This window comes from Myxocyprinus asiaticus, chromosome 24 (genome assembly GCF_019703515.2).
Source record: "Myxocyprinus asiaticus isolate MX2 ecotype Aquarium Trade chromosome 24, UBuf_Myxa_2, whole genome shotgun sequence".
Taxonomy (NCBI): Eukaryota; Metazoa; Chordata; class Actinopteri; order Cypriniformes; family Catostomidae; genus Myxocyprinus; species Myxocyprinus asiaticus.
The window spans coordinates 6002958-6030891 of NC_059367.1; the positions used below are offsets into that span (position 1 = coordinate 6002958).

Sequence of the window (27934 nt, forward strand, 5' to 3'; positions counted from 1 at the left end):
CTCATTTCAAATATGTGGAACCACTATACATGATTAAATCAATTTCATCCCAAACATTTTTTTTTTTTTTGAGTGTACAAACCATTTTAATATTTATTGTGTGAAAATTAAATATTTTAAAATTTATGACTGTTCCAACTTTGTTGAATCATTTCCACTGCACAAAATTTTGCCCCTAATATAGTTTTTCAAAAGTTAGTTTACTTGTTAACCAAGTCGACAAAAATGTCAGGGTAGAGCATGCTTGAAATGAAATATGAGACAAAGAAAAATCTAGGTACATATCACATGTGTGCAGTATAATGTTATTGGCCGTCATTTCCAATCAAACTGTAATTGTGTGAATTCAGAATACATAAAATGTTAGATATGAAATTAGCTAACGTAAAAATGTAAAAATGCTATTTCCATCATGGTCATTTTCACCACTGAGTTCTATTAAACACAATACAGAATTTGAGATGAGCTCAAAACAACACTGTGGTGTGAATTTCCATGAATTCTAGAAAATATGACAAAAATAAAAATAAAAAATTACATAGAGTAAAGTTTACATATATGTTTACACTGAGTGTTTTCACTGATGACTAGGTTAATGTGAGTCTATTGTTTCTGCATAACAAAATCATGCAGAAGTTTGGTCAAAGTTTTTCCAGCTTTCCATACACTCCTTACAGCCTTCTGTCCAGTTTCTCACACCATGCTGGGTAAGATAGCAGCCGGTGGATGGTATGGATAGGGCATGGAGCCATGGCCGTGGTAGGCAGTACTGAGGGGTAGTGAATGGGAAGAGTGGCTGTAGACCCCCAGATGTCCCGGGCTCAGAGAATATGACTCGAAATGTTGATCAGAGACATGGCACTTAGAAAAATCACAATACAGATTCTCCTCTGCAGCATTAAGTTTCTTTCCTTTCCTGTTTTTGCATGACACTTTACGGTTGCGCGTCTGTATACCCTCTTTCTTCATAGACAGCGGCCTGTTCACCTAATGAGGACGAGTGAAAATATTAGCCCCAGTTTTTCAAGTATATTACATGTTTTTGCTAAGAGAAAAACAGAGGTAAAGTTAAAGGGTTAGTTCATCCAGAAAGGAAAATTCTGTCAACATTTACACATCTTCATGTCGTTCTAAACCCTTCTAACTTCCCTTCTGCCATGCAGTGCAAAAGAAAAGATTTTAATAAAGGTTTATGCTGATTTTGATCTTTGAAAAGTTCACTATATGATCAATCAAGCTTTAAAAAGAAAATAAAAGTAGATAAAAGTAATAAAAGTAGCACAATAAAAGTAGACCATATGACTCATCCGCTATATTCCAAGTCTTCTGAAGTCATACGATAGCTTTGTGTGAGGAACAGACAGAAATTCATTCAATAAAAACCTTTCCCAATGTATCCTGAAGAAAGAAAGTCTTATGGGTTTGGAATGTTATGGTTCTGGGTAAATGATGACAGATTGTCTTTAACTGAATAAGTTTGACATATTAACTCTCAAAAAGTGTTACTGAATCTTTAAGCACACACACAGAAGTCACTCACATTGTGCAGTTTGAAATAGAGACCGCAGGCGTTACACACGGGCTCTCCGCTGGCGTTGCGTCTCCACAGCGTGGTGGTGCTAGTCTGGCAGTTTGCGCACTGTGTTCCTGTTCGCTTACTGACAACCTATAGAAAGAGAGATGGATGCCAGAGTGACTCTACATGTCATATACTTGAGGTGAGAGCCGACAAACTCTAAAACAGCACTTTCAGAAACATTATTTGGCTTCAAGGTGGATGTTAATTCAGTGCCTGTGAGGCGTACCAGTCTTTTCTTGGGTCTGATAAGAGGCCTGTTCTGTCCATTCATCTTGTGGTACAGTCCACAGGCATTACAGAGGTAGTGGCCTGTTCCATCGCGCCGCCACAGAGGGGTGGCAGTGGCTCCACAGTTCACACACTCTCGTGCCTCTGTCAGCAAAAAATATCAGAATATTAGTTCAAATTGCACGTCATTATCCAACCTTATCAGAAATTACTTGCTATGTCTTATATTTGATGAATAAAGCTTAAAAACAGTAGTTTAAAGCATAATGCATAAGAACCAAAAATACTTAAGCAACACCTGCAATGTATGAATGTCACAACTGCATTGGATAAAATATCAAACCAAGTGAAAATATCAAGAAAAATATTTCACAAAAAGATTTTTGTTGGATTTTAAATGATACACCAATATATGAAGTTGTGTGGAAAAGTAAAGTCTTGATAAAAAAAATGTTTTGCACCCGCGCAAGTTTATTTAATTTATCTACTAACAATGTGCAACAGTGTATCGCAGGAGATTTTTTTCTGAAAGTCATGAAAATTCCCACTACAGTCTCTTTTCCAGCACATTCTCTGTCCACATTTGGCAAAATTACAGCTTGATTGGAAATGACGCCCAATAAAAATATTCTGCTCACAAGTGATATTTATCTTGAATTTTCTTTGTTTTCTTCAAACATCACTTGTCTCATATTTCATCTCAAGCATGCTCTTCACTGACACTTTTGTCACCTTGGATAAATAGTACACTCACTTTTGAATGTTTTAATACTAAATAAATTTTCAATGGATATATTTGTAGACAAAGGTCTCAGCTAACAACCATGTAAGGGAACAGGTTTAAATAAAAATGCTTTTTTCTAACAATTGACATTTATTCACTTTATAACTCACATCTTACTGTAATATTTGTTACAGACACACTAAAAAGCACGCTGTTTTAATTTGATCCATCCAACAAGAGTGTAAAGTCTTTAATTATCTAATAATGGTGTTCAGTAAAGGAGTTAAGTGATAAAATACATTCTATACATTTGTATTTTCTGTTTTCACACTATTCTGAAAATTCTTACGGAGTTGACAAAACTGAATATTTTTCCAACTTAACCATGTGTTGTACACTTCAGACATATTGTTTTTTCCTCAGTTGAAGCTGCCTCTATAACCTAAACTAAAATGCCAAAATTATTCTACAAGTCTTAACAGAAATCATCACAATGAGATGACGAAGTTGACATGTTGAGACTTAAACATTGTTTGTATAAAATTTCAAAAAATATAAAAATTACCAGACCACGTGTCCTACTGTTGCATCCACCATAAGCAGGAGGTGGGAAAGGGGTACCCAGAGTTATAACTTACCATGACATTGTCTGATTTATTCAGGATTATATATAAAAAAATTTAAAAAACCTGACGAAGTTGACGCAAAATGAGGACATAACTTTGATAGAATGTTTTTTATGGAAAATATCATTTAACATTTTCTTTATGTTTTGTTTGATATCTTACAGATCCCTAACTTTCATTTGATATTTATATTTAGGAATTTGTTGCATTTTTAAACACTGTTTGGTAGTTTAACATTGTGACCTCTTACTTATGACAGGTTAATTTACATGTATAGAGCATGCATTTAAAAAAACTTCTTATTAAGTAATAAATGCCCTGAGGATACACATTTCCTTTAGATTTACCGTTTTCAGTACTTTTATTGTTATGAATTTCTTGATTTTTAAAATAAAGATGACTTTTGTATGTAAGACATGTTTGTACCTTATCTCAAGAATAAGTGAGTGGCAAAATTGTTTGGTGTGGTGGAAATGACGTCACAACTGTGGAAAAGTCGTCATAATTTTTTTTTTTTAAATGATAGAAATCCTTTTCACACAATAAATATTGAAATGGTTTACGTTTATTTCACTCTTTAATTTGATTATCATTGTTTTAAACGTATTTTTATAATGGATTTTCATATTTTAATATTGAAAGTCTGGGTCTGGGACAAGGCTTAAACAATTAAATCTTTAAATAAATGGCATTTGAAAAGGTTCAAAAATGAACAATGAAGGCCTGGAAAAAGTTTCAAATTCAGTTTTAATGTGACCTTCACATAACAAAAACAAAATGTTGAAATTTGCTCGTTAAAAAAAATAAAAAAACCCTGATACACGAAAGTACCTGAATTTGAAGAAACACCCTATACTGTTTAAAAATAAAGAATTATCCTGGATTCAATACAAATGATGGTAAATCAACAGCATTTGTGGCATAATGTTGATTACCACAAATAAATATTTAGACTCGTCACTCCTCGTCACTTTTTTTTTAAAAAGAGCAAAACTCTGGGTTCCAGTGAGGTACTTACAATGGAAGTGAATGGGGCCAATCTGTAAACGGTTTCTAAACTGTTGACAGTTTCAAAAGTATAGTTACAAGACATAAACAATATGTGTTTTAACATGATTTTAGTGTGATAAAATCGCTTATTAACCTTTGTGTGTAAAGTTATATCCAATTTATAACTTTGTTGCTATGATGACTTTACACCATAAAACCCTGTAATCCCAGTAAATGATGATTTAAACAACTTTACATCTCAAATAATACACAAGTTTTACCAGAAAAATTATTGTAAATGCTTTTATAAAATTATAAGCTTCACATTTCTGCCTTTAAACCCTCTAAAAATATTCCCCATTTACTTCCATTGTAAGTGACTCACTGTAACTTTAATTTTTGCTTTTTTTAATTAAAAGGCGGCTTGAGTCTGAATCATTTTTTGTGGTAATCAACATTATGCCACAAATGCGGTCAATTAAGTTTAACTTGTATTGAACCTGGAATATTCCTTTAAGACAAAAAGTATTTGGCTCATGTTAATGTGCTGAAATACACCTGTGGTAAGGTCACCTGTGTGAACTTGATGGGAATTGATTTCACACACCCACTAAAAATCACTTCTGACACCTGTTGGTTAAAAGTCAAAAATGGCTCACAACAGTGAAGTTAGTTTTGAAAAAAGCTCTAGCAGCATTTGTTTGAGATTTAATATTTTGTTATCAAATGCAATGACATTTGTATACTTTTAAGTGTGACTTAAGTGTCCAAATACTTTTTGGGGCCACTCTAGATCACCCCATTCGTGGTTTGAACCAAACCTAAACTACCTGTCTATTAACAATACTTTCTCACCTGTAGGGGAGTATCTCATCTTGCTGCGTAATGTTGGAGAGAAGGACGTGGGTGTGTAGAAAACTGCACTGTTGTAATCCTGCGTCAAGCTCCCATATGGACCGCAGTGGCTCATTGACTGTGAATGTGGCAGTGTGTGTGCTTTTGAAGAGTGTGTATGAACATACACATCGCTTACTGAAGGGTTAAGCGGATACACTCCACCGAATGCCTCCCCACCTCCGGAAGGGCTCAACCTCTCTCCTTTCATGCTCTCTTGGAGACTGAGAATCTCTTTGTGGTCCAGGATAGGAGAGGGAAGAGCAGAATGAGGCGGTTTGGTGGAGGAGAGGGGAGCGGAGGAGTGGAAAAATGAGGAGGACGTCTTTGAAAAGGCGCTACTGTGCCAGGATGATGGAGAGGATGGGAAGAGGCAGGGTAGAGAGGAACCGCTTGAACCTTCGAACCAGGACAAGTTGCCGAGGAATGGAGAGGAGTAAACGGGATATACTGAGGGAGAGAAAGAGAGTAATGCTCAAAGACTGAACTGAAGTCAGTGGATTGAGTCTAACTGATTTGAATCAGGGGTGAAATGTACTTGAAGAATCATACTTAATTCCTGTTTTCCCCCCATACTTTATTTATTATTTTTCTTCAAATGAACAGATCCTGTCATATATTTACAGATATCGTTAACTGATGTCACTGAAAATATATGGTTGGGTGTTTCTTTAACTTCTTCGACTTCTGGAAAGTAAAGTCTAGTTCACACTCTCACAGTTTTTTTATTGTTAACAATGTCCAACAATGTATGTACATGCATCACCAAATATTTCAATTATTTTTCCCGAAAGTCTGAAAATTTCCACATAATGTCATTTCCAGCACACCTCAAATTCTGTATTGTGTTTAATAGAATTTTGTGGTTAAAATGACGCTGATGGAAATGACATTTTTTATGTTTTGAAATAAACCGTCCGACTCCTTTGTCTTGCTAAGGCTAATGTTATAGCTTACATCTTATTTATCCCAAACACAAACAATTAAATAATATTTTCACACTTTTTGCATAATTTGACAAAATTACAGCTTGATTGGCAGTGGTTTTCGCCTCGCCACTCTTCCACGGATGCCATTTTTGGCCAGTGTCTTTCTGAGAGTGCAGTCATGAACAGTGACCTTTATTGATGCAAGAGAGGCTCGTGACTTCCTGGATGAGTCGTCGCTGTGCTCTTGGAGGAATTTTGGAAGTCGACCACTTCTGGGAAGGTTCACTACTGTGCCAAGTTTTCTCCATTTGGAGATAATGGCTCTCACTGTGGTTCTTTGGAGTCCCAGAGCCTTTGAAATAGCTTTGTAACCCTTCCCAGACTGATGTATTTCAATCACCTTTTTCCTCGTCATTTCTGGAATTTCTTTCGACCTTGGCATAGTGTGCCACTGGGTGAGACCTTTTAGCCAGCTTCATGCTGCTGAAAAAGTTCCATTTAGGTGTTGATTTGATTGAACATGGCTGTCAGTAATCAGGCCTGAGTGTGTCTAGTCCAGCTGAACCCCATTAGGAATGCAGTTTCATAGATTTGGGTATCTAGTAACTAAGGGGGCAAATACTTTTTCATACATGCCCAGTTGGTATTGGATATCATTTTTGCTTCTGTAAATAACATCATTTAAAAACTGTATTTTGTGTTTACTCAGATTGTCTTTGTTTTATGTTAGATTTTGTTTTAATTTTTGAAACAATTTAATATGAGATATACACAAAAACAGGATGGGGGCAAATACTTTTTCAAAGTACTGTAATTCTTATGAACAATTATTATGTCTTATTTGTTTGGAGAGGCTTTTGGACACATGGAGACACTTGGAGATGTTTTTGGATGTTAGGATAAATAATTTTTGTAATGCTATAACTTATGATTTCTCTGTCATATCAACACAAAAATGTACACAGTTACAGGTGACATGATTGAGAACTACCTTATTTACACCCTGAGATATATAATGTCAAAAACTGAGACATTGAGAACATTTCTGTACGCAGGTTGTTTAGCAAAGTTTGTGCATCAAAGTTTATTATTTAAAGAAATATTAAAGAAAAACATATTACCTATTAAATACTGAAGTACAATTAAATGATGACCTTCCTTGTTTTTAGACAGATGCTTTTAACTGAGTAATATTTTGACAAAGTATACATACTTTAACTTAAGTATATTTTCTTTGTACTTTTCACACCCCTGATTAAAGGTTAAACTTTATTATTTCAGGACAGTATTTTGAACATGTAATACCATTGTATTTTTTGAAGTATATTGGAGTACCATGTAAATACCATGGAATATTAATATAGTAATCATACCATGGTATATACATCAAAGTACATTGGTTTTACTATGTGATACTGTCACCGTACCATGATAGCACCACAGTACATTTTTGTAAGGGTAGTAAGACACTAAAACCAATAATATCTGGGCTCAAGCTGTTATGCAAATTTGCTGTGCCATGTATATGTGACACTGACCTTGGTTATGTTGAAACGCTCCAGAGCTGCAGCTGTGGACAGAGCTGTTGAACACAGATGAGAAACTGCTGTGATCAGTCTCAGGGCAGGGGAACGATGAGCCCTCCTCGGTGTGAACCAGATAACTGGAGTCAGACGGGTAGGTGGGCATCACCTCTGATGACATCGAGGATGATACCCTCTGAGACTGCTCCATGGAGGTCTCCATGTCTGAGGAACCCTTTGAGTCGAATGAAATAGAAATTAGAGTTGTTAAAATGCATAAAAGGATTGCATTGTGATGCATCAATCTTCTCCTTTCGGGTGCACCGGTTAGGGATTGGCACAGTGGACCATCCGTGATCCATATAATTGACTTGGCGCAGGTTTTATGCTGGATGCCCTTCCTGACGCAACCCCTAGTGGCTGGGGGACTCTCACTCACACCTACGGGGCAATTTAGAGTCTCCAATTCACTTAACCTGCATGTTTTTGGACTTGTGGGGGAAACCGGAGCACCCAGAGGAAACCCACACGAACACGGGGAGAACATGCAAATTCCACACAGGACACTCTTGCTGTGAGGCGACAGTGCTAACCACTGAGACACTTTTTTTTTTTTGTTTCATTGAATGGAAATTCAATGCAATTGTTAAGGGATTTAATAATTGAATATAATTACTATAATAATACCCAATGTATTTTATGTTGATTTGCAAAGACAAATACAATTCTTGACCTATTTTTAGTTATAAAATTGTCATAATAACAGAATTTAATAAAGAAATGACTGTAATACTTTACAAAACGCTTCTATTTTTTAGGATTAATGCAGCAGGTATCATGAACTAAGGATGAACCAGGTTTTTTACAGCAATTATTAATCATGGTTTATTATTATTATTTTATCAGAACTGTTGTTAGTTCATGTTAGTTCATAATGCATTTAATAATGTTAATATATACAACTTTTAATGTTAAACATGAATTAGTATATGTAGAAATTAACACAATAACCAAGATTAACAAATACTGTTGAAATATCGTTTATTGTTAGTTCATGTTAACAAATGTAGTTAACTAATGTTAACAAATACAACCTTATCGTAAAGTGTAACCATAATGACTAACTTTAAGATTTAATTGGGCATCGCATTATTTAGCAAAGAATTGTAATCTATTCGAATCTTTGTCAGAGCATGTATTTACACCCCTAAAAAAAGATGAAGCAAAAGTGAGTTAAATCCACATACAAAAGAGAAAGTAAAACAATTAGACTTTTTACAGTATATTATATTCACATTTGAAATGGATTGTTAAAATGTTTCACTCTCTGGAACATTTGCATTATACCTTAATATGTATTTTAAGCAAGTAAAATGTATTTGGGAATCAAATTACAATCACAATAAAATGTATTTTAAGCACTTCATGCAAGAACTTATACTTCCAAATACCAAACACACCTATTGGATCTTTAATTTAAAAAAAGTCTGAAATAATTGAAACTGCTTTGAAGTTCACCATAAATACAATATACAAGAGAAATGAGATTCTCACTAACACTTAGCACAATATAGGACTACATTTATAGATGCAAATTACTGATATATCTGTTCGATTGTAAGCAGAAAAATTAATGTGGCATACCTGAGATTATCTGTTGATTGTGAGCACGAAAGGTGTGTGTGATGTAGGGGAGTGTAAGGTGCAGCGCTGCTGATGGGTCAGAACTTTGAAGGTTTCTGTGCTCTTGTATTGAGGGTGATTGAGGTTACACATGTGGGGTGGTGGGTGGAGCCAGAAACAGGTCAGCTTTATGAAATATGGTGCCTCGTATGTAAAAATTACACTGGAAATAAACCACATTTGAAAATCTAACAAAAGTCTGCATTTCAGATATAATATGCAAAGCCAACAAAGAGCATTTTAAAGGTCTTACCTCTCCTAAAACACCCACACACAACATCTGGTAATCACAATGTAGGCAAAACCTGACCCACACAGTTTCTATGATTATGGAAGTGCATTTTAAAGGCATAGTTCAGCCAAAAATGCAAATCCAGTCATCATTCACTCACCCTCATGCTGTTCCAAACTCATATGACTTTCTGTTTTCGGTGGAACACAAAAGGAGATTTTAAGCAGAATGTTTAGGACTGACAGGCTCAGTCACCATTCACTTTCATTGTATGGGAAAAAGATGCAATGAAAGTGAATGGTGACTGAGACCACACATTCTGACTGTCCCCTTTTCCCATGGAAAAGAAAGTCATACGGGGTGGGAACAACATGAGTGTGAGTACATTTTTCATTTTTGGGTAAACTATGCCTTTAAAGGCATATTTCAGGTTTAATGCAAGTTAAGCTCAATCCACAGCATTTGTGGCATAATGTTGATTACCACGAAAAATAATTTAGACCGTCCTTCCTTTTCTTAACAAAGAAATAAAATAAAAAGAAAAATCAAGATTACAGTGAGGCACTTACAATGGAAGTGAATGGGGCCAAATTTTGGAGTGTTTAAAGTCAGAATTGTAAATCCTTTAATTTTATAAAAGTACTTACATTAATTCTTCTGTTAAAACTCATGTATTATTGGAGCTGTAACATTGTTTTAGGGTTTACTGACATTACATCGTCATGGCAATGAAGTTGTAAAACTGGCTATAACTTTACACAGAAAAGGTTAGTTAGCGATTTTATCACACTAAAATCATGTTACCACACATATAGTTTATGTCTTGCGGCTATACTTGAAACAGTGACTATTTTAACGTTTAAGGATTGGCCCCATTCACTTCCATTGTAAGTGCCTCACTGGAACCCAGAATACAGGGGGGCAAGTCAAAATACATTTTTGTGGTAATCAAAATTATGCCACAAATGCTGTCGATGGAGCTTAACTTTTATTTAACACAGGATATTCCTTTATATTCACTTAAATAGTCCTGCGGTGTAACAAATGTACAAATATTCCATGTAGTCTCTTAATTAATATCATGTCATAAATACTGCATGTATTAAGTAAACAATAATTAGAAATATGCTAAAACGTTTTAGATTAAAGCACAGTGCAGGACACTTTACAGTCCATGCTTGAAATGTCATGTCAGCTACCAATATACCAGATTAGTTGGTGAATATTTAAAAAAAAAATTAAATAAAGAGCGCATTTACATGCACAATTTTACACCGGTTATGCTTAATAAGTCGGCAATGTCTAAGGTCATGTAAACACCACAAATGGTTTTCCTTTTTTATCTGGGGACATTTTTTTATTATTATTTTTTTATTTTTTTGCATTGCCGGATTTTCTTATAACCGGATTTTTGGTAGTTATCAGCATATTGGTGTGCATGTAAATACACTCATTATTTCTATATTCCATAAATGGATGTTCTTTGATCAGTGAAATCTGTAAAGAGAGAACCAACGTGATTTATATGCACTAAAATAAAGTGGAAAGAAATAAACTTAACTAAACTTACTTTTGAGACATGCTGAAAAAAAAAAGAAATCTTGATAAAAGCCAAACCACAGATGGAACAAAAGGGAAAGTGCAGCCAATAAAATATGCAAAGCATTGCTTAATATGTAACACAAGAGGACAGTTGAGCTGATTGCAATAATGCAAATAAAGTCAAACGCTGCAATCATTACAAAGATGCATGGCCTGACCGCATCCAGACAGAGCAAGGGCTGTGGAGGTCATTTGTTAATCAAAGTGTACCGTTCTTTTTTCTTTTGTTCGTTCAGTTAAAGTGATGAAGAATCAAGCGGTGTGTTAGAGAGAGTCTCTGTCATTCAGATCACTAAATGTACAGTATAATAACCACAACTAAGAACAAAAATATGACCCAAAAATGAATATTCCATCATTTACTCACCCTCATGTTATGCCAAACCCACATTATTTGAATAGAATTTTAGCATCAGTCACATTTATCACTGCTCCCCCCCCCCACCCCATACAATGAAAGTGAATGGTGACTGAGGCTAACATTCTCCCTAACATCTCTTGTGTGTTCCACGGAAAAAAGTAAGTCAAATGTGCTTGGAACAACATGAGGGTGAGTAAATGATGACAAACGATTCATTTTTGGGTGAACTTTCTCTTTATAAAAAGAGCTGTTTACACTTGTCATCCAACTATAGCCTAGAGAAAGGTTGTGTGGTGCTGCAAAGGTATTAGTGGTTAAAGTAATCACAGGTAAAATCAGGAGTGATTAAAATAATGATAAGACTCCTTATAGCGCTATTAATAGAAACTGAGGCAGGTGTTTGCATGTTCACCGATAAGACTGATTTCCTTCACAGCTTTTCAACAATATAATAATCATTTTAGAGGGATTTCTCTGCATTAAAGGGATTGTTCACCTAAAAATTAAAATTAGGTCATCATTTGATCTCCCTCTTGTTGTTCCAAACACATACGACTTTCTTTCTCCAATGAAACACAAAACATTTTGGGAGAATGACTCGGTCACCTTTCACTTTCATAGTAACTTTTTTCCATACAATAAAAGTGAATGGTGACTGAGGCTATAACATTCTGACGAACATCTGTTTTTGTGTTCCACGTAAGAAAGAAAGTCATACAGATTTGGAACAACATGAGGATGAGTAAATGATGACAGATTTGTACTTTTTTTTTGGGGTGAACTATGCCTTTAAATAAACGTTGACAAAGACTGGCCGAGATGAGAACATGGTAGCAGATATTAAGTAAGGAATATTTAGTTGGGCTTTTAACACAGCTACTTACCAAATAAAGAATTAAATTAATTTATTTTATTATGTGAGAAGAAAGAGACCATAGAGTCTCTTTCTACTAGCATAGCTATGCTGGAAATCGGTTGCTTGAGACAATAGTCAACTATACAGTTTAGCAGTTATGATACAAAAATATTTGACTGCAGTATGCCTTCACTGTCCAATCAGACTGTTTTTGAGAAATGTTATCCAAAACAACGTTATCTATATTCAATGGTAACAGAATCCAGCGCTCAATGCTTGTATAACAGGAAGGAATCTTTTGTCTATTCCCATTTTGCACTTCCACTGAAGTAGTAAAAGTACAACAGCTTCAGATGTGATCAAGTCAAATAAGCAATTACTCCAAAAACTAGGGTTAAATGGAATATCCCGTGTTCAATACAAGTTAAGCTCAATCGACAGCATTTGTGGCATAATATTAGTTACCACAAAAATTCCTTTTGACTTTCTCCTCCTTTTCTTTAAAAAAGGCTCAAATCTGTGTTCCAATGAGGCACTTACAATGGAAGTGAATGGGGCCAATCTTTAAACATTAAAATACTCACTGTTACAAAAGTAAAGCAACAAGACATAATATGTGTGTTAACATGATTTAGTGTGATTTTAGTAACACTTTATGAACTAACAATATGCTTATAAATCAACATTTACCAAGATTAATTAATGCAGTTCATTGTTAATTCACGATATCTAACACATTCACTGTTGTAACATACAAAACCTTATTGTAATGGTGTCATTTAAACTTTATAATTCTTTTTTCATAGTCTGTAGAATAAAACAAACATGAACTGAGTTCTGGAGCATTTATCATCCTGAAACAAAACTTTTGCATATATCAATTTTATAGACAACCCCACGCATGCCTTTGGATCAATCCAGGGTCCACCAAGCTCTCATGTAAGGGTCGATCCACTGTGAATTCATAGGGGGGTTGCATGCGCTGTCTGGAGTGCTTTCCCCCGTGCTGTGGGATAGGCAGCTCAGAGTGATGTGCGGGGAGAGGATCCGTAAAGAAGTATGGGTGGAGTAATGCCTGACGTAAGAGATGTGGAGAACTGTGAGTGTCATTGGAGTTGAATGGCTGAATCTCTTTGCACAGAAACACACATACAGTACTAGTCAAAAGTGTGGATACTGTAGGCGTATGCATTCACTATTACTGCTATTAAAGAAATATTCCGGGTTCAATACAAGTTAAGCTCAATCAGCAGCATTTGTGACATAATGTTGATTACCCAAAAAGAATTTCGACTCGAGCCACCTTTTCTTAAAAAAAAAACAAAAAAAAAAACACTTACTATGGAAGTGAATGGGGCCAATTTTTGGAAGATTTAAAGGCAGAAATGTGATGCTGATAATTTTATAAAAGCACTTACATTCACTTTTCTGTGAAAACATTTTCTGTATTATTTGAGCTGTAAAGTTGTTTAAATTGCCATTTTTAGGGTCCTTTTAGAGTTTATGGCGTTACATCATCATGGCAAAAAAGTTGTAAAATTGGCTATAACTTTACACAGAAAAGGTTAGTCAGCTATTTTATCACACTAAAATCATATAAACATGCATATTGTTTATGTCTTGTGGCTATACTTTTGAAATAGTATGTTAACATTTACAGATTGGCCCCATTCACTTCCATTGTAAGTGCCTCACTGGTACCCAAAAGTCCAAATAAGTTTTTGTGGTTATCAATATTATTCTTGTATTGAACCCTGAATATTCCTTTAATTAAAGTCATCAAAAGTGTAAAAACCACTCATTCTCTCCTAATTAAAGTTTTAGTTTTGTAAAGAAAATCATCCATAGGCACAATTCATATTTGTCAACAAAACTCTTTTTGAGCATGTCCAAAAGTTTGACTGGTAGTGAAAGAATACTGTAATTGAAATGCATGGACCTGTCTAGCAGTGATTCTTTGTTTGGACGGGTAGACGAGAAACTTCTTCAGCAGGTCCACAGCCTGAGGTGAAGTATCAGGCACAATCTCCTCCAGAGGAATGGGTGGGTTTTCTTTAAATGTGATTTTATTGTAGTCCGGTAGCTCCGTTATTTCCTCAAATGTATAGATAAACATGGCATTAACCTAACAAGATATATCAGTGTTCAATAAAAAGGAAAACCTTTAATGGCTTGTGTGACAAAACGGATGCAATCAAGTTTTGATTCGTACTTTCAACAGCTTTAACAGGCATTGAGGATATTTTAGTGTATAGGAAATATTATCTGTGCAATTCCATTTGGTGCTGCTAGTGAAATTACAAACTTCACCTTTAAACATTTACAAGGTTATAGGTTTGAATTCAAGTCATAATAAACATAACATACATCAAAAGAACCTTTTCGTGCAAATCAATAATAATACCATGTAATGGACAGATATACTGAATGTAAAGTGAGAGCTCACTGGCCAAACTTTCTGGTTTGGAGTTCCCAGAACTCGCAGCACACAGCACAGCTGCTCAATGTCATTCTCTCCAGGGAAAAGAGGAGAGTTATTCAACAACTCCCCAAAAATGCAGCCCACTGCCCTGAAACGAGAGAGCGACAACATACGTTACATATGCACTACTGCCATCTAGTGAACAACTGAGAGTAGACAGAATGTATACAACTCAAATTTACTTCTTAGTAGGGGTCTAAATCTTTGCTCTGAACACAAATTTGATTGCGTTTCTTTACTAAGTGATGCAATGCATTGAAATATGAAATATGGTTACAATTTGGTTTTGATTTGATTAAATAATTTTGGTTCAATTTGTTATTATTTTCAAAAATATACTAAAGAAAAATGTAACTGGAGCCACAATGGAATATGGACAAAAACAATACACCATGTTTTTTATTCAGAGGCTCAGGAATATATAACTATAATTATTCATTTATCTCTGTAATTGATGCACATTTTCATTGTCGTATCAATTTATAGCAATGCAACGATGCCTTTCTACATCCCTACTTATTAATAACAATTAATTGACACAATAATTATGTTGGCTTGACAAAGCCAACATACTGTTATTCTACAGAATTTATTTAGGGTTTTTTCAAAATCCATATACCAAAAAACTAATTTATCAATTGAAACTCCTACAGCTTTCAAGCTACATTTACCAAACTCGGCACAGACCTTCAGACTGTTCTGACTTGCATTGCTATGACATTTCTAACTGATAGGAGTTACGCTTTTTCACACAGCGGATGATTAAAAATCAGAGAAACCCCATAGATGACATTTCTGACATCACACTGCAGGCAACCGGGCTTTCCGGGTTCTTTCAAGCAGCAGATTTCAGTGGTGGATATGGGCAGCACTGCAGTTTTATTAATCTTTTAAGCATTATATAATGTAATAATGTTGATGTTAATAAAAGCTATTATAAAGGGATATCTATGGTTTACAGTGAAGAAATTATGAAGGTTCATCTGATTTATCAGGAAAAACAAGTTTCACCCTCATGCCATCCCAGATGTGTATGATCTTCTTCCTTCTGCAGAACACCAATGAAGATTTTTAGAAGAATATTTCAGCTCTGTAGGTCCATACAATGTAAGTGAATGGGGTCCAAAACTTTGAAGCTCCAAAATGCACATAAAGGCACCATAAAAGTAATCTATAAGACTCCAGTGGTTTAATCAATGTCTTCAGAAGCAATCTTATCGGTTTGGGTGAGAACAGACCAAAATGTAACTGCTTTTCACCGTACATCTTGCCACTGCAGTCTCTAGACAGGATCGTGATTTCAAGCTCGATTACACTTCTTAGTTCCTGATGCATGCGAAAAGCGCTAGATGGCGCTACAGGAAGTGTAATCGAGCTTGAAATCATGATCGCCAAGGAGACCGTTGATGTCAAGATTTATAGTGTAAAATTAGTTACATTTTGGTCTGTTTTCACCAAAAACCTGTTCCAAAGCTTGCCTACATAGGCAGCTGTCTTCTATGGCAGCATCCTTACTGAAATGATGCCTCATAAGAGAGCGATTTGGAACACTCTACATAGGCGGCAGCTCCACGTGTCATTCAAATAGTGCTTGTCATGCGCAACGCACACGAGACCCGACTTGCAACTGATTTCAATAGAGGTGACGTGATAGGAACAACGCGATACTCTAATGAGCATAAATAAGCATAGTACACACAAATTTTGGTTAAACAGTCAGTTTTCTATAATAGTAAACCATTTTTTTATCTATACTTTTCAGTATTGAATGTATTAGAAATATATTTATGATCAAAATTTCTCTCGCTATGTCCACCATTTGGATTCATTTTTCCACTGAGTTTATCACGGTGCATTCTGGGATCGTCTATCCAGGAATGGATACATACGGTGCTACCTTAAAATTGGTCCAAAACGAGGTATCTTATGAGGCAGCATAATTAAGATACCTACGTTTTGGAACAGCCTTCGCGCCTGGAGCACCTATGATGTCTTAAAATGCTGCCTCCGGAGGAAGCTCACTAGGTTTTGGAACAGACCCAGGGATTAAACCTCTGGAGTTTTATGGATTAATTTTATGCTGCCTTTTTTGCTTTTTTGAGCTTCAAAGTTTTGGTCAACATTCACTTACATTGTATGGACCTACAGAGCAGAAATATTCTTCTAAAAATCTTCATTTGTGTTCTGCAGAAAAAAGAAAGTCATACAAATCTGGGATGGCATGAGGGTGAGATCATATTTGGCCTCATATCTGTCACAGCTGTTGCACTTTGGGATTAAAAACAGCGATTTAAACAATTTCTTCGTGAAAAGTTAAAATCCACCAACAGCAGCTGCGGGTCAGCTGGATTTGACGGTGACCCATGAAATATCATGAATTATAATGTCAAATCCTGAGTTTTTCCTGATCTAATGATCCAATGGGTATTTTCAGCTCAATTTGTGCGAAGCAGCAATTGAGCACAGCTCTTTTCTGGGCTGCCAAAAAAACCCTGAAATGGCGGTTCAGTGCGTTTGTTTGTAAACAGTAACTTCATCTATCCACAGTTTTCCTGAGCAACCACTGGGTGGCACTATGATGATTCTAATTGCCTGTTTTCTGTTTCTGGTCTCGAGACGCAATGTAAAACTAACTGAAACGAGCGATCCAGATGGATAACAAGAACCATTTAAGTGTTATTTGAGGAGAAAATGTATTTCACGCTCAGCTTGTGCAGATGTTGGCTGTCATATCAACTCAAAGTAGTTAATGATATCAACAAGGGTGACCATATGTCCTCTTTCCCGGACATGTCCTCTTTTTCGGACCTTAAAAAAGCGCTGTTGTGTTCAGCATCAAACAGTTGCTTGACAGTAGCAGCAAATGACAGCTGAGTGGAAACAATGCCCAAACAAAAGTGCAAATTTACAGAAGATTTGCACAGAAAATTCCCATGCTTTCGTCCAGGTCGACAGCCGTGGGAAGCAGATTGTATGACATGTAAAGCTGGCACTTATGTGTCAGTTGCTAATAAAGGTGCAAGTGATTTAGAAGCACACATTAGCTCTGTGAAGCATAAAGGGTCAGCAAAAGGTGAAAGTTCATCAGGTAAATTAACGGATTACTTTTTGCGACCAGGTAAAATTGTTAGCACATTTCATCATTTTCCATGGCCATTCAAAATAATATTAATAGTAAATGAAGGTACACTCATGGCATCAAATATTTTATTTTAGTACTTGGACATTCAAAAGAATGTTGGAAATGTTTATTTATTTATATATATTTATGTTATGCTAATCGAGTGTCTTTTTCACTGTATTAAAGTTTGCATTCATAGTAACACTGTTTTCAACCCTATTACCTGGAAGACTGGAAATTGAAAACAGGTGATCTATCTATCTATCTATCTATCTGTCTGTCTGTCTATCTATCTTTGTAAAACTTTTAGAGAAAGCCAACATTACAGTTTTTCTAGACAAAATTCTACCCATCTAGTTCTTTTTCAAATACAGAACAATTTTATCTTATGAAAAGACTGAAAAAAATTGATTCTGAAATTTCTTACCAGAGATCAACCCCTTCATCATATTTTCGGGCACCATACAAAAGTTCTGGTGCTCTGTACCATCTGAAATACAATAATAGCCAACATTTTCCATCATATCATCTTAGTTTTGGGTGAAACGTCCTGATAAATCAATGTTTGCTATCCAGATGTTTTCAATAAACTTTTACCTGGTGGCCACTTGGTGACTGTACAGTCGGTCTCCTTCATTGGAAAACAACCTGGCCAGTCCAAAATCAGCAATCTTCAGGTGACCCGTTGAGCTGATTAGAAGGTTTGCTGGCTTCAGGTCCTACATACAAACATGTAATGCACAGATATAAGTAGATTATAAAAGGTTAGATAGATCTTATGTCATCAGGAACGCAGTCTTACCCTGTGCATGATGGAATTCTCATGGCAAAAAGCCACTCCTTTCAACAGCATCATCATGTAACCTTTGACCTGAGACGCAGTTAGAGGCCGCTGAGAGTTCCGAATGACTTCTGACAGATCGGACAACATGTACTCAAACACCAGCACAAACCCTGTGCCGTGAGGGAAAACATCCTTCAGCTTTACCACCTGTTCAAATGAAATGATGAAAAGATACATACTGTAAAAGGATGTCTGTGAAAGCTGTGTTTCACAGTTAATTTAGCTTTAAGCAACAGAGAAAGGTTCAGCTGATTACATTTAATTCTACTAGGCAAAAGGCGATAAACATGTCTTATAAATACACTTTCTGTGGATGTATATGAATTTGATATACACTGTAAAAAAAAATAAAAATACGGTAAAGAAATTTACCATCAAAAATACGGTGACCATGTTACAGGCTTTACGGGATATCATTTTTATACCTGTATATTTTACGGTTCACTAGCGTTTATATTATTAAATGATATAAACTTGATATAGTAACCTTTTGGAACTATAAAAGTCTTTAAAATGTATTGTTTATCATCGAAGTAACTAAAAAAGGCCACATGATGACTTTTCTTTTGACAATTTTCTTTCCTTTTGATTTTCTCCCCAATTTGGCATGCCCAATTCCCAATGCACTCTAGCTCCTCATGGTGGCGTAGTGACTCGCCTCATGCCGAGTGGCGGTGCACAAATCTCAGTTGCCTCCGCGTCTGAGACCGTCAATCCACACATCTTATTACTTGTTGAGCACATTACCGTGGAGACATAGCGCCTGTGGAGGCTTCACGCTATTCTCCATGGCAAGCAAGAGCGAGATCCACACATTATAGCGACCACAAATCAAATCAAATAAAATCAAAATAAAATCACTTTATTGTCACACAGCCATATACACAAGTGCAATGGTGTGTGAAATTCTTGGGTGCAGTTCCGATCAACATAGCAGTCGTGACAGTGATGAGGACAGTACCAATTTACAATAACATCAAATTAACACAGCACAATTTAAACATCTGATATACACATAATTACACACAACAATATACAAATAATAACATACACTGTACAGTATACAATACGCACTATACAGATACACATTATTCAATAAAAATAAAAATAAAATATATAAAAAAGTATATATAGTAGTATATATAGAATGTACAGTATTGTACTGTATTGACATTCAGGCTGTCGGTTGATAGTCAGTTGTTAAGACAGAATATAATATAATAATAATATAATTTATGACAGCCCGGTGTGAGATATAAGAGTAAGGGTAATAAAGTGCAGTGCTGATGTATTTTGATCGTGGGAGATCAAGAGTTCAGAAGTCTGATTGCTTGGGGGAAGAAGCTATCATGGAGTCGGCTGGTGCGGGTCCTGATGCTGCGATATCGCCTGCCTGATGGTAGCAGTGAGAACAGGCCATGGCTCGGGTGGCTGGAGTCTCTGATGATCCTCCGAGCTTTTTTCACACACCGCCTTGTATATATTTCCTGGAGGGAGGGAAGCTCACCTCCGATGATGTGTCTGGAAGTTCACACCACACTTTGCAGTGCTTTGCGGTTGTGGGCTGTGCTATTGCCGTACCAGGCGGAGATGCAGCCAGTCAGGATGCTCTCTACAGTGCAGGTGTAGAACCGTGTGAGGATGTGGCGGTTCATTCCAAACTTCCTCAGCTGTCTCAGGAAGAAGAGGCGCTGATGAGCCTTCTTCACAACGGCCTCAGTGTGGATGGACCATGTGAGTTCCTCAGTGATGTGGACACCCAGGAACTTGAAGCTGCTGACTCTCTCCACTGGTGCTCCATTGATGGTGATGGGACTGTGTTCTCTGTCTTTTCTTCTGAAGTCCACCACAAGCTCCTTTGTCTTACTGATGTTGAGGGAGAGGTTGTGTTCCTGACACCAGTGTGTCAGAGTGTGCACCTCCTCTCTGTAGGATGTTTCATCATTGTCAGTGATCATACCTACCACTGTCATATCATCAGCAAACTTAATGATGGCATTGGAGCTATGTGTTGCCACACAGTCATGTGTGTACAGGGAATACAGGAGTGGGCTGAGAACACAGCCCTGTGGGGCTCCAGTGTTGAGGGTTAGTGATGAGGAGATGTTGCTGCCTATTCAAACCACCTGGCGTCTGCTTGACAGGAAGTCCAGGATCCAGCTGCACAGCGAGCTGTTTAAGCCCAGAGCCCGGAGTTTCTCATCTAGCTTGGAGGGCACTATGGTGTTGAATGCTGAGCTGTAGTCTACAAACAGCATTCTCACATAAGTGTTCCTTTTTTCCAGGTGGGAGAGAGCAGTGTGTATTGTAGATGCAATGGCATCATCAGTGGAGTGGTTGTTGCGGTAAGCAAACTGCAATGGGTCAAGATTGAGTGGCAAGACAGAGCAGATGTAATCTCTGATTAGTCTCTCAAAGCATTTGCTGATGATGGGGGTCAGAGCAACAGGACGCCAGTCATTTAAGCAATTTATTTTTGATTGCTTTGGAACAGGCACAATGGTGGATGTTTTAAAGCATGTGGGGACTACAGACAAAGAGAGGGAAAGGTTGAAAATGTCCAAACACCAGCCAGCTGGTTCGCGCACGCTCTGATGATGCGGCCCGGAATGCCGTCTGGGCCCACGGCTTTGCTGATATTCACCCGTCGGAAGGATCGGGTTACATCCGCTACAGATGGAGAGTGAACTAACCTCTGTAGCTTCGGCCGCAAGAGCTCTCTCCATGAGGGCGGTGTTATTTTCCTCAAAACGAGCATAAAAAGTATTTAGCTCATCTGGGAGAGAGGCAGCGGTGTTCATGGCGGAGTTTTTATTCCCTTTAAAGTCTGTGATGATGTTAATTCCCTGCCACATGCTTCTAGAGTTGGTGGTGTTAAACTGTCCTTCAATCTTGCTCCTGTACTGGCGTTTTGCGGTTCTGATCAGTTCTGGCATAACTGGCTTGTTTATGCTCCTCCACGTTCCCAGAATTAAAAGCGGAGGTCCACACATTAAGTGCCGTGCGAACATCATTATTTATCCATGGTTTCTGATTCGGATAGATCCGTATTGTTCTGGTTGGAACCACGTCCTCCACGCACTTTTTGATGAAACACATTACGCTATCAGCGTAAAGCTCAACGTTGTCATCACAAGGAGGTTATCCCATGTGACTCTACCCTCCCTAGCAACCGGGCCAACTTGGTTGCTTAGGAGACCTGGCTGGAGTCACTCAGCACGCCCTGGATTTGAACTTGCAACTCCAGGGGTGATAGTCAGTGTCAGTACTTGCTGAGCTACCCAGGCCCCCTATTAAAGTATAATTAAATGTGATGGGTCATGCAGGGACTTCTGGGAACGGCCGATTATTGTTTTTCAACACAATTTAAACAATAGTTTACCGAAAAATTACATGCATTCTCTTCTGAAACATAATATAAATTTTTACCATTAATTATATGATAAAAATCATACTTTTAACATCTTAAAAACAATCTTAGCTTAAAGTTATGTATGGTCTTGTTAAACATATCATTTTTACTGTATATTTTAAGGAAACTACCCATTAACTAATAAACGTTTTTTACTGTAGCATTTTTAGATTTCTTTTATCGTTAAAATTATGGAAATTTTTTACAGTGTATAAATATCTAAATATATTTTGGCAAATTAATTAAGGGAAGACAGGAGTTTTCTATGTGATAAGGCAAATGTGATGAGTTATATATACAAAAAGTAATTTATGCCTCACCAAATAGAAAACATCTGTCCTTTCCTGATTTTCTTTTATATTATACATTTTAGATATTTTAGAACATACACTGCCGGTCAAAGTTTAGGGTCACTTATTCATTCTTTATTAGAATCAGATCAGAGTCAGAATGAGCTTTATTGCCAAGTATGCTTACACATACAAGGAATTTGTCTTGGTGACAGAAGCTTCCAGTGCACAAACAATACAACAACAAGACAGAGATAAGAAAAAAACAGAATAAAAATAAAAAGCAAATAGAAAACATAAGTATATAGAAATACACAATAAGACAATATATATATTTATCACCCACAACATTAAAACCACCTGCCTAATATCGTGTAGGTCCCCCTCATGCCACCAAAACAGCTCTGACCCATCAAGGCATGGACTCCACAACTCCACGACTCCACACTGAGGGTATCCTGTGGTATCTGGCACCACGACATTAGCAGCAGATCCTTTAAATCCTGTAGGTTGCGAGGTGGGGCCTCAATGGTTCGGACTTGTTGGTCCAGCACATCCCACAGATGCTCAATCTGGGTAATTTGGAGGCCAAGTCAACACCTTGACAACTCTTTGTCATGTTTCTCAAACCATTCCTGAACAATTTTTGCTGTGTGGCAGGTCACAGTATCCTGCTGAAAGAGGCCACTGCCATCAGGGAATACCATTGCTATGAAGGGGTGTACGTGGTCTGCAACAATCTTTAGGTAGGTGGTACGTGTCAAAGTAACATCCACATGAATGCCAGGACCCAAGTTATCCCAGCAGAACATTGCCCAGAGCATCACACTGCCTCCGCTGGCCTGCCTTCTTACCACAGTGCATCCTGCTGTCATCTGCTCCCCAGGTAAACGATGCACACGCACCCGGCCGTCCACATGATCTTAAAGAAAATGTGATTCATCAGACCATTGCTTCATGGTCCAGTTCTGACGCTCACATGCCCATTGTAGGCGCTTTCGGTGGTGGACGGGTCAGCATGGGCACTCTGACCGGTCTGCGGCTACGCAGCCCCTTACGCAGCAAGCTGCGATGCACTGTGTGTACTGACTCCTTTCCATCATGGCCAGCATTAAGTTTTTCAGCAATTTGTGCTACAGTAGCTCTTCTGTGGGATTGGACCAGACGGGCTAGCCTTCGCTACCCACACGCATCAATGAGCCTTGGGCGTCCATGACCCTGTCGCCGGTTCACCGGTTGTCCTTCCTTGGACCACTTTTGGTAGGTACTAACCACTGCATACCAGGAACACCCCACAAGACCTGCTGTTTTGGAGATACTCTGACCCAGTCATCTAGCCATCACAATTTGGCCCTTGTCAAAGTCACTCAGATCCTTACGCTTGCCCATTTTTCCTGCTTCCAACACATAAAATTCAAGAACTGACTGTTCACTTACTGTCTAATATATCCCACCCCTTGACAGGTACCATTGTAACAAGACAATAAATGTTATTCACTTCACCTGTCAGTGGTTTTAATGTTGTGGCTGATCAGTATATCATATATATATATACAGTGGCGGCCAAAAGTTTGGAATGTTGTACATATTTTGCTGTTTCAGAAGGAAATTGGAACTTTAATTCAACAAAGTGGCATTCAACTGATCACAAAGTATAGTCAGGACATTACTGATGTAAAAAACAGCACCATCATTATTTGAAAAAAGTCATTTTTGATCAAATCTAGACAGGCCCCATTTCCACCAGGCATCACTCCAACACCTTATCCTTGAGTAGTCTTGCTAAATTGCTCATTTGGTACAAGAACATCACTTGCCATTATATCAAACACTGCTGAAAGCTATTTGGTTCATTAAATTAAGCTTAACATTGTCTTTGTGTTTGTTTTTAAGTTGCCACAGTATGCAATAGACTGGTATGTCTTAAGGTCAATATTAGTTTACAAATGGCAAAAAAGAAACAGCTTTCTCGAGAAACTCATCAGTCAATCATTGTTTTGAGGAATGAAGGCTATAGAATGCTTGAAATTGCCAAAAAACTGAAGATTTCATACAAAGGTGTACACTACAGTCTTCAAAGACAATGGACAACTGGCTCTAACAAGGACAGAAAGAGATGTGGAAGTCTAGATGTACAACTAAACAAGAGGATAAGTACATCAGAGTCTCTAGTTTGAGAAATAGACACCTCACATGTCCTCAGCTGACAGCTTCATTGAATTCTACCCGCTCAACACCAGTTTCATGTACAACAGTAAAGAGAAGACTCAGGGGTGCAGGCCTTATGGGAAGAATTGCACAGAAAAAGCCACTTTTGAAACAGAAAAACAAAAAGAAAAGGTTAGAGTGGGCAAAGAATCACAGACACTGGACAACAGATAATTGGAAAAGAGTGTTATGGATCTCAACCCCATTGAGATGTTGTGGGATCAGCTAGACTGTAAGATGCGTGAGAAGTGCCCGATAAGACAGTCACATCTATGGCAAGTGCTACAGGAAGTGTGGGGTGAAATGTCACCTGAGTATCTGGACAAACTGACCGCTAGAATGTCAAGGATCTGCAAAGCTGTCATTGCTGCACATGGAGGATTTTTTTGATGAGAACTCTTTGAAGTAGTTTAAGAAGTTCTGACATTTTGTTCAAATTGTAATAGTAATTTTTCACATTATTAATGTCCTGACTATACATTGTGATCAGTTGAATGACACTTTGGTGAATAAAAGTACTAATTTCTTTCCATAAGAGCAAAATCTGTACATTATTCCGAACTTTTGGCCGCCAGTGTATATAGTTATTTCCCAGTAGTAACAATAAATAGAGTAAATATGCAATTTTGACAGAAACTATGGTTACCAACCATAGTACAGTTCTGTACACAGATGGACAGAATATGTCTTACATATTGGTTGTCTTCAATCTCTTGCAGGGCTTTAATTTCTCTCAGGGCCTGATTAGGAATTCCATCCTCGAGTCTTCTCAGGGCAACTTTTTTCAAAGCCACAGTCTCTCCTGTCTGAAAGTATAAACGGGTGAAGATACACCATTAAATCAACCAAAAATGAAGCTTCTGTCTTCGTTTATACTTTGACTAGGAAGATAGTAAGTCATTGAGGATTGGAACAACATGACTGTAAGTAAATGATGACAATTTTCCTTTTTGGGGTGAACTGTGTTTGCAAGAAACACACTGTTGTTGTTGTGAGTTGTTTTAGGAAAAAGTTTAATGTTATTCATGCAGGATAAATGCAGCTTTGTAGAACACAGCCTAGTGAAATAATATGATTTTACTTCGATGTGTTTGGCTTTGAAAACAATTCCGTGAGCTCCTTCTCCAATCCTGCCCAGAATACTGTACTGATCCATTCCATCAGAGAACTAGACGGCTAGCACAGCAGAAATATCTTCGTCTTCCATTCACACACTGACAGCTATTCTATACTAACTGTGCGAAATTAAATAACGAAATAAAAGAAGAAGTGAATGAAAACAAACGCGAGCTTGATGTTTTTTTCGAAGAGAGCGTCTGAAGACAAAGATGCTGCGCTGCAGTGGTTAGCAGTTGCCACGGAGATCGTTCCTGTACGGCAACTGAGAGGTGCCAAATGTTTTCCTGCCCTAGACGAAGCAGTTGTATTTAAAGGGGCACTCTTTAAAAAAAAAAGTTTAACTCCTAAAGACATGAATTGTAATTTTCCAATATATGTAGGAAATCATGAGCACTCACATTAAAATGAAGACTCCAGTCATATCAGTAACCTTATAAAAGCTGTTTTATTCTACATGGAGAGGGTCCACACATGGGGGCTGCCATGTTAGAATCACATGACCAACCGAATACTACTAGCTTAATCTCAGTAACTGTCCTGTTATTTGACACTTTCACTCACTGATTAAAGTAATCATGGCTGACTGTGAGTACTACATTTCTACAATGGCATCTGAAACTGAAAACTATTGATTTTAAATGATGCTGTATCCAAGCCGCTAGGTGTCAGTGTAAGTCCAAGATGACACGAGGACTTTAAAGGCTTTAAAGGTGCACTCAGTAATTTTTTTAAGTATGTCGGAGTGGCTTACATTTGCTTACACTGACACCTAGTGGCCTGGGGCTGGTTGCACCAGCTATACGTAAGTTAAATCTCAGCCTAGTTGTGGCGTAAATGGGCACTAAGTCACAATTTACGCACTGTTAAATATTTGAGCATTGCACCATTAAACTTAGGTAGGACGTAACCCTACGTATAAACTAAATATTTACGGAAGCCTCCAACCAGGAGTAATGGATGGAATAAAAAAGCAGACTAATTTAATGACATCAATGAGCTCATGTTTTGTGTGACAGGCTTCAGTCCCTTTGACATATATGACGATGTTGGCAATTACACTCGTTTACATTTACGGGAGAAAACATTATGTAAAAACTTTCTTCTTCAGCATGATTAAAATGAATGCCTATTTTTCAAGCCTGTTGTATAAGTAATTGTTTATTTATTGCCCCTTATTCATTTTTAAATATAGTTATTGAATATTGTTATTTACATAGGCTAAATATACCATCTTGTTTTATTACGTATCATATTTCAATGGGGATATAATTTATTACAGCTGACAGTTACGTGAGCAAACAAGGTTTGAACAAGATCAAACTGAAATTCACGGCTGTTCAACACTTCTGTGTACAAATTTCAAGGCTGCTTATTGGATAAATACAGGTAAACGTCATATTATGCAACTACGCATTACTTTACGGACAGCTTACGACCTACTTAGTTAAGTCTTGCCTTAAGAACAGGTGGTGCAACCAATTTAAGCACTGATGTAGATACAAACTAACTAGTAGTTACTAAGCCCTTAGTGTGAACTTAACATCCCAACTTAAGTGAGACCTTACGCACAGCTGGTGCAACCCTAGACTGGATGCTGCATCATTCAGACAGTAGTTTTCATTTACCAGTACCATTGTCGAAATTCACTATGCGCAGTAAACCATGATTAATTTAATCGATGAATTAAAGTGTCCACTAACAGGGCAGTTACTGAGATTAAGTGAGAGGTATTCAGATGGTCATGTGATGCTAACATGGCGGCCCCCATGAGGCGCCCCTGCTCCATGTAGAGTAAAAGAGCTTTTATAAGGTTACTGATATGACTGAACTCTTTATCTCACAAGTGGTCATGATTTTATACATATGTTTCAAAGTTACCATTCCTTTCTTTAGAAGCAAATCTTTTTAAATGAGGAAAAAAATTACTGAGTGAACATTTAAATGAATGGCAGAAATTGGCAGATGTATTAGCCTTAGTAGGAAGTACCGCCTTACAGGTAAAAAATCCAATCACCTTTTAGATAGAGAGATCATCTGTCAGTCAACTCGAGAACATGCATGCGCATTAGCTGGACCAGCTTGAAAAAAGTTTTTCAGTTTTTATTCAGTTTTTTTACCGTGATCTGAGCTTTAAAAAAAAAAAGCACAATTTATGACACCAGTGTCGTTAGATTTTAATGCGGATTTGAAATATGCTCTTTGATCGTAATCTTGACCAATCGTTTCTGAGA

The 27934-nt window shown here is 37.2% G+C and overlaps 2 protein-coding genes across 3 annotated transcripts; both read right to left on the reverse strand.

Moving 5' to 3' along the window:
• gata1b (GATA binding protein 1b) lies at positions 1-11485 on the reverse strand. Its single transcript, XM_051653526.1, is given in 7 exon segments — positions 1-733; positions 736-987; positions 1541-1666; positions 1806-1951; positions 5003-5491; positions 7509-7728; positions 9138-11485. Coding segments are annotated over 6 exon segments (1329 nt in total). The 5' UTR covers positions 7717-7728; positions 9138-11485; the 3' UTR covers positions 1-625.
• cdk20 (cyclin-dependent kinase 20) lies at positions 11483-25951 on the reverse strand. Of its 2 annotated transcripts, none has more exons than XM_051653532.1 (8): positions 25666-25951; positions 25277-25390; positions 18633-18821; positions 18428-18549; positions 18258-18320; positions 14674-14797; positions 14167-14322; positions 11483-13302 (listed from the first exon to the last, which is right to left on the reverse strand). In XM_051653532.1, the coding sequence occupies exons 1-8, from the start codon at positions 25738-25740 to the stop codon at positions 13111-13113; spliced, it is 1035 nt and encodes a 344-aa protein (XP_051509492.1). In that variant the 5' UTR covers positions 25741-25951; the 3' UTR covers positions 11483-13110. The 2 variants fall into 2 exon arrangements, with proteins under 2 accessions (XP_051509492.1, XP_051509491.1); XM_051653531.1 differs by having other exon boundaries at positions 14167-14352.
• Positions 25952-27934: the final 1983 nt, after the last annotated feature.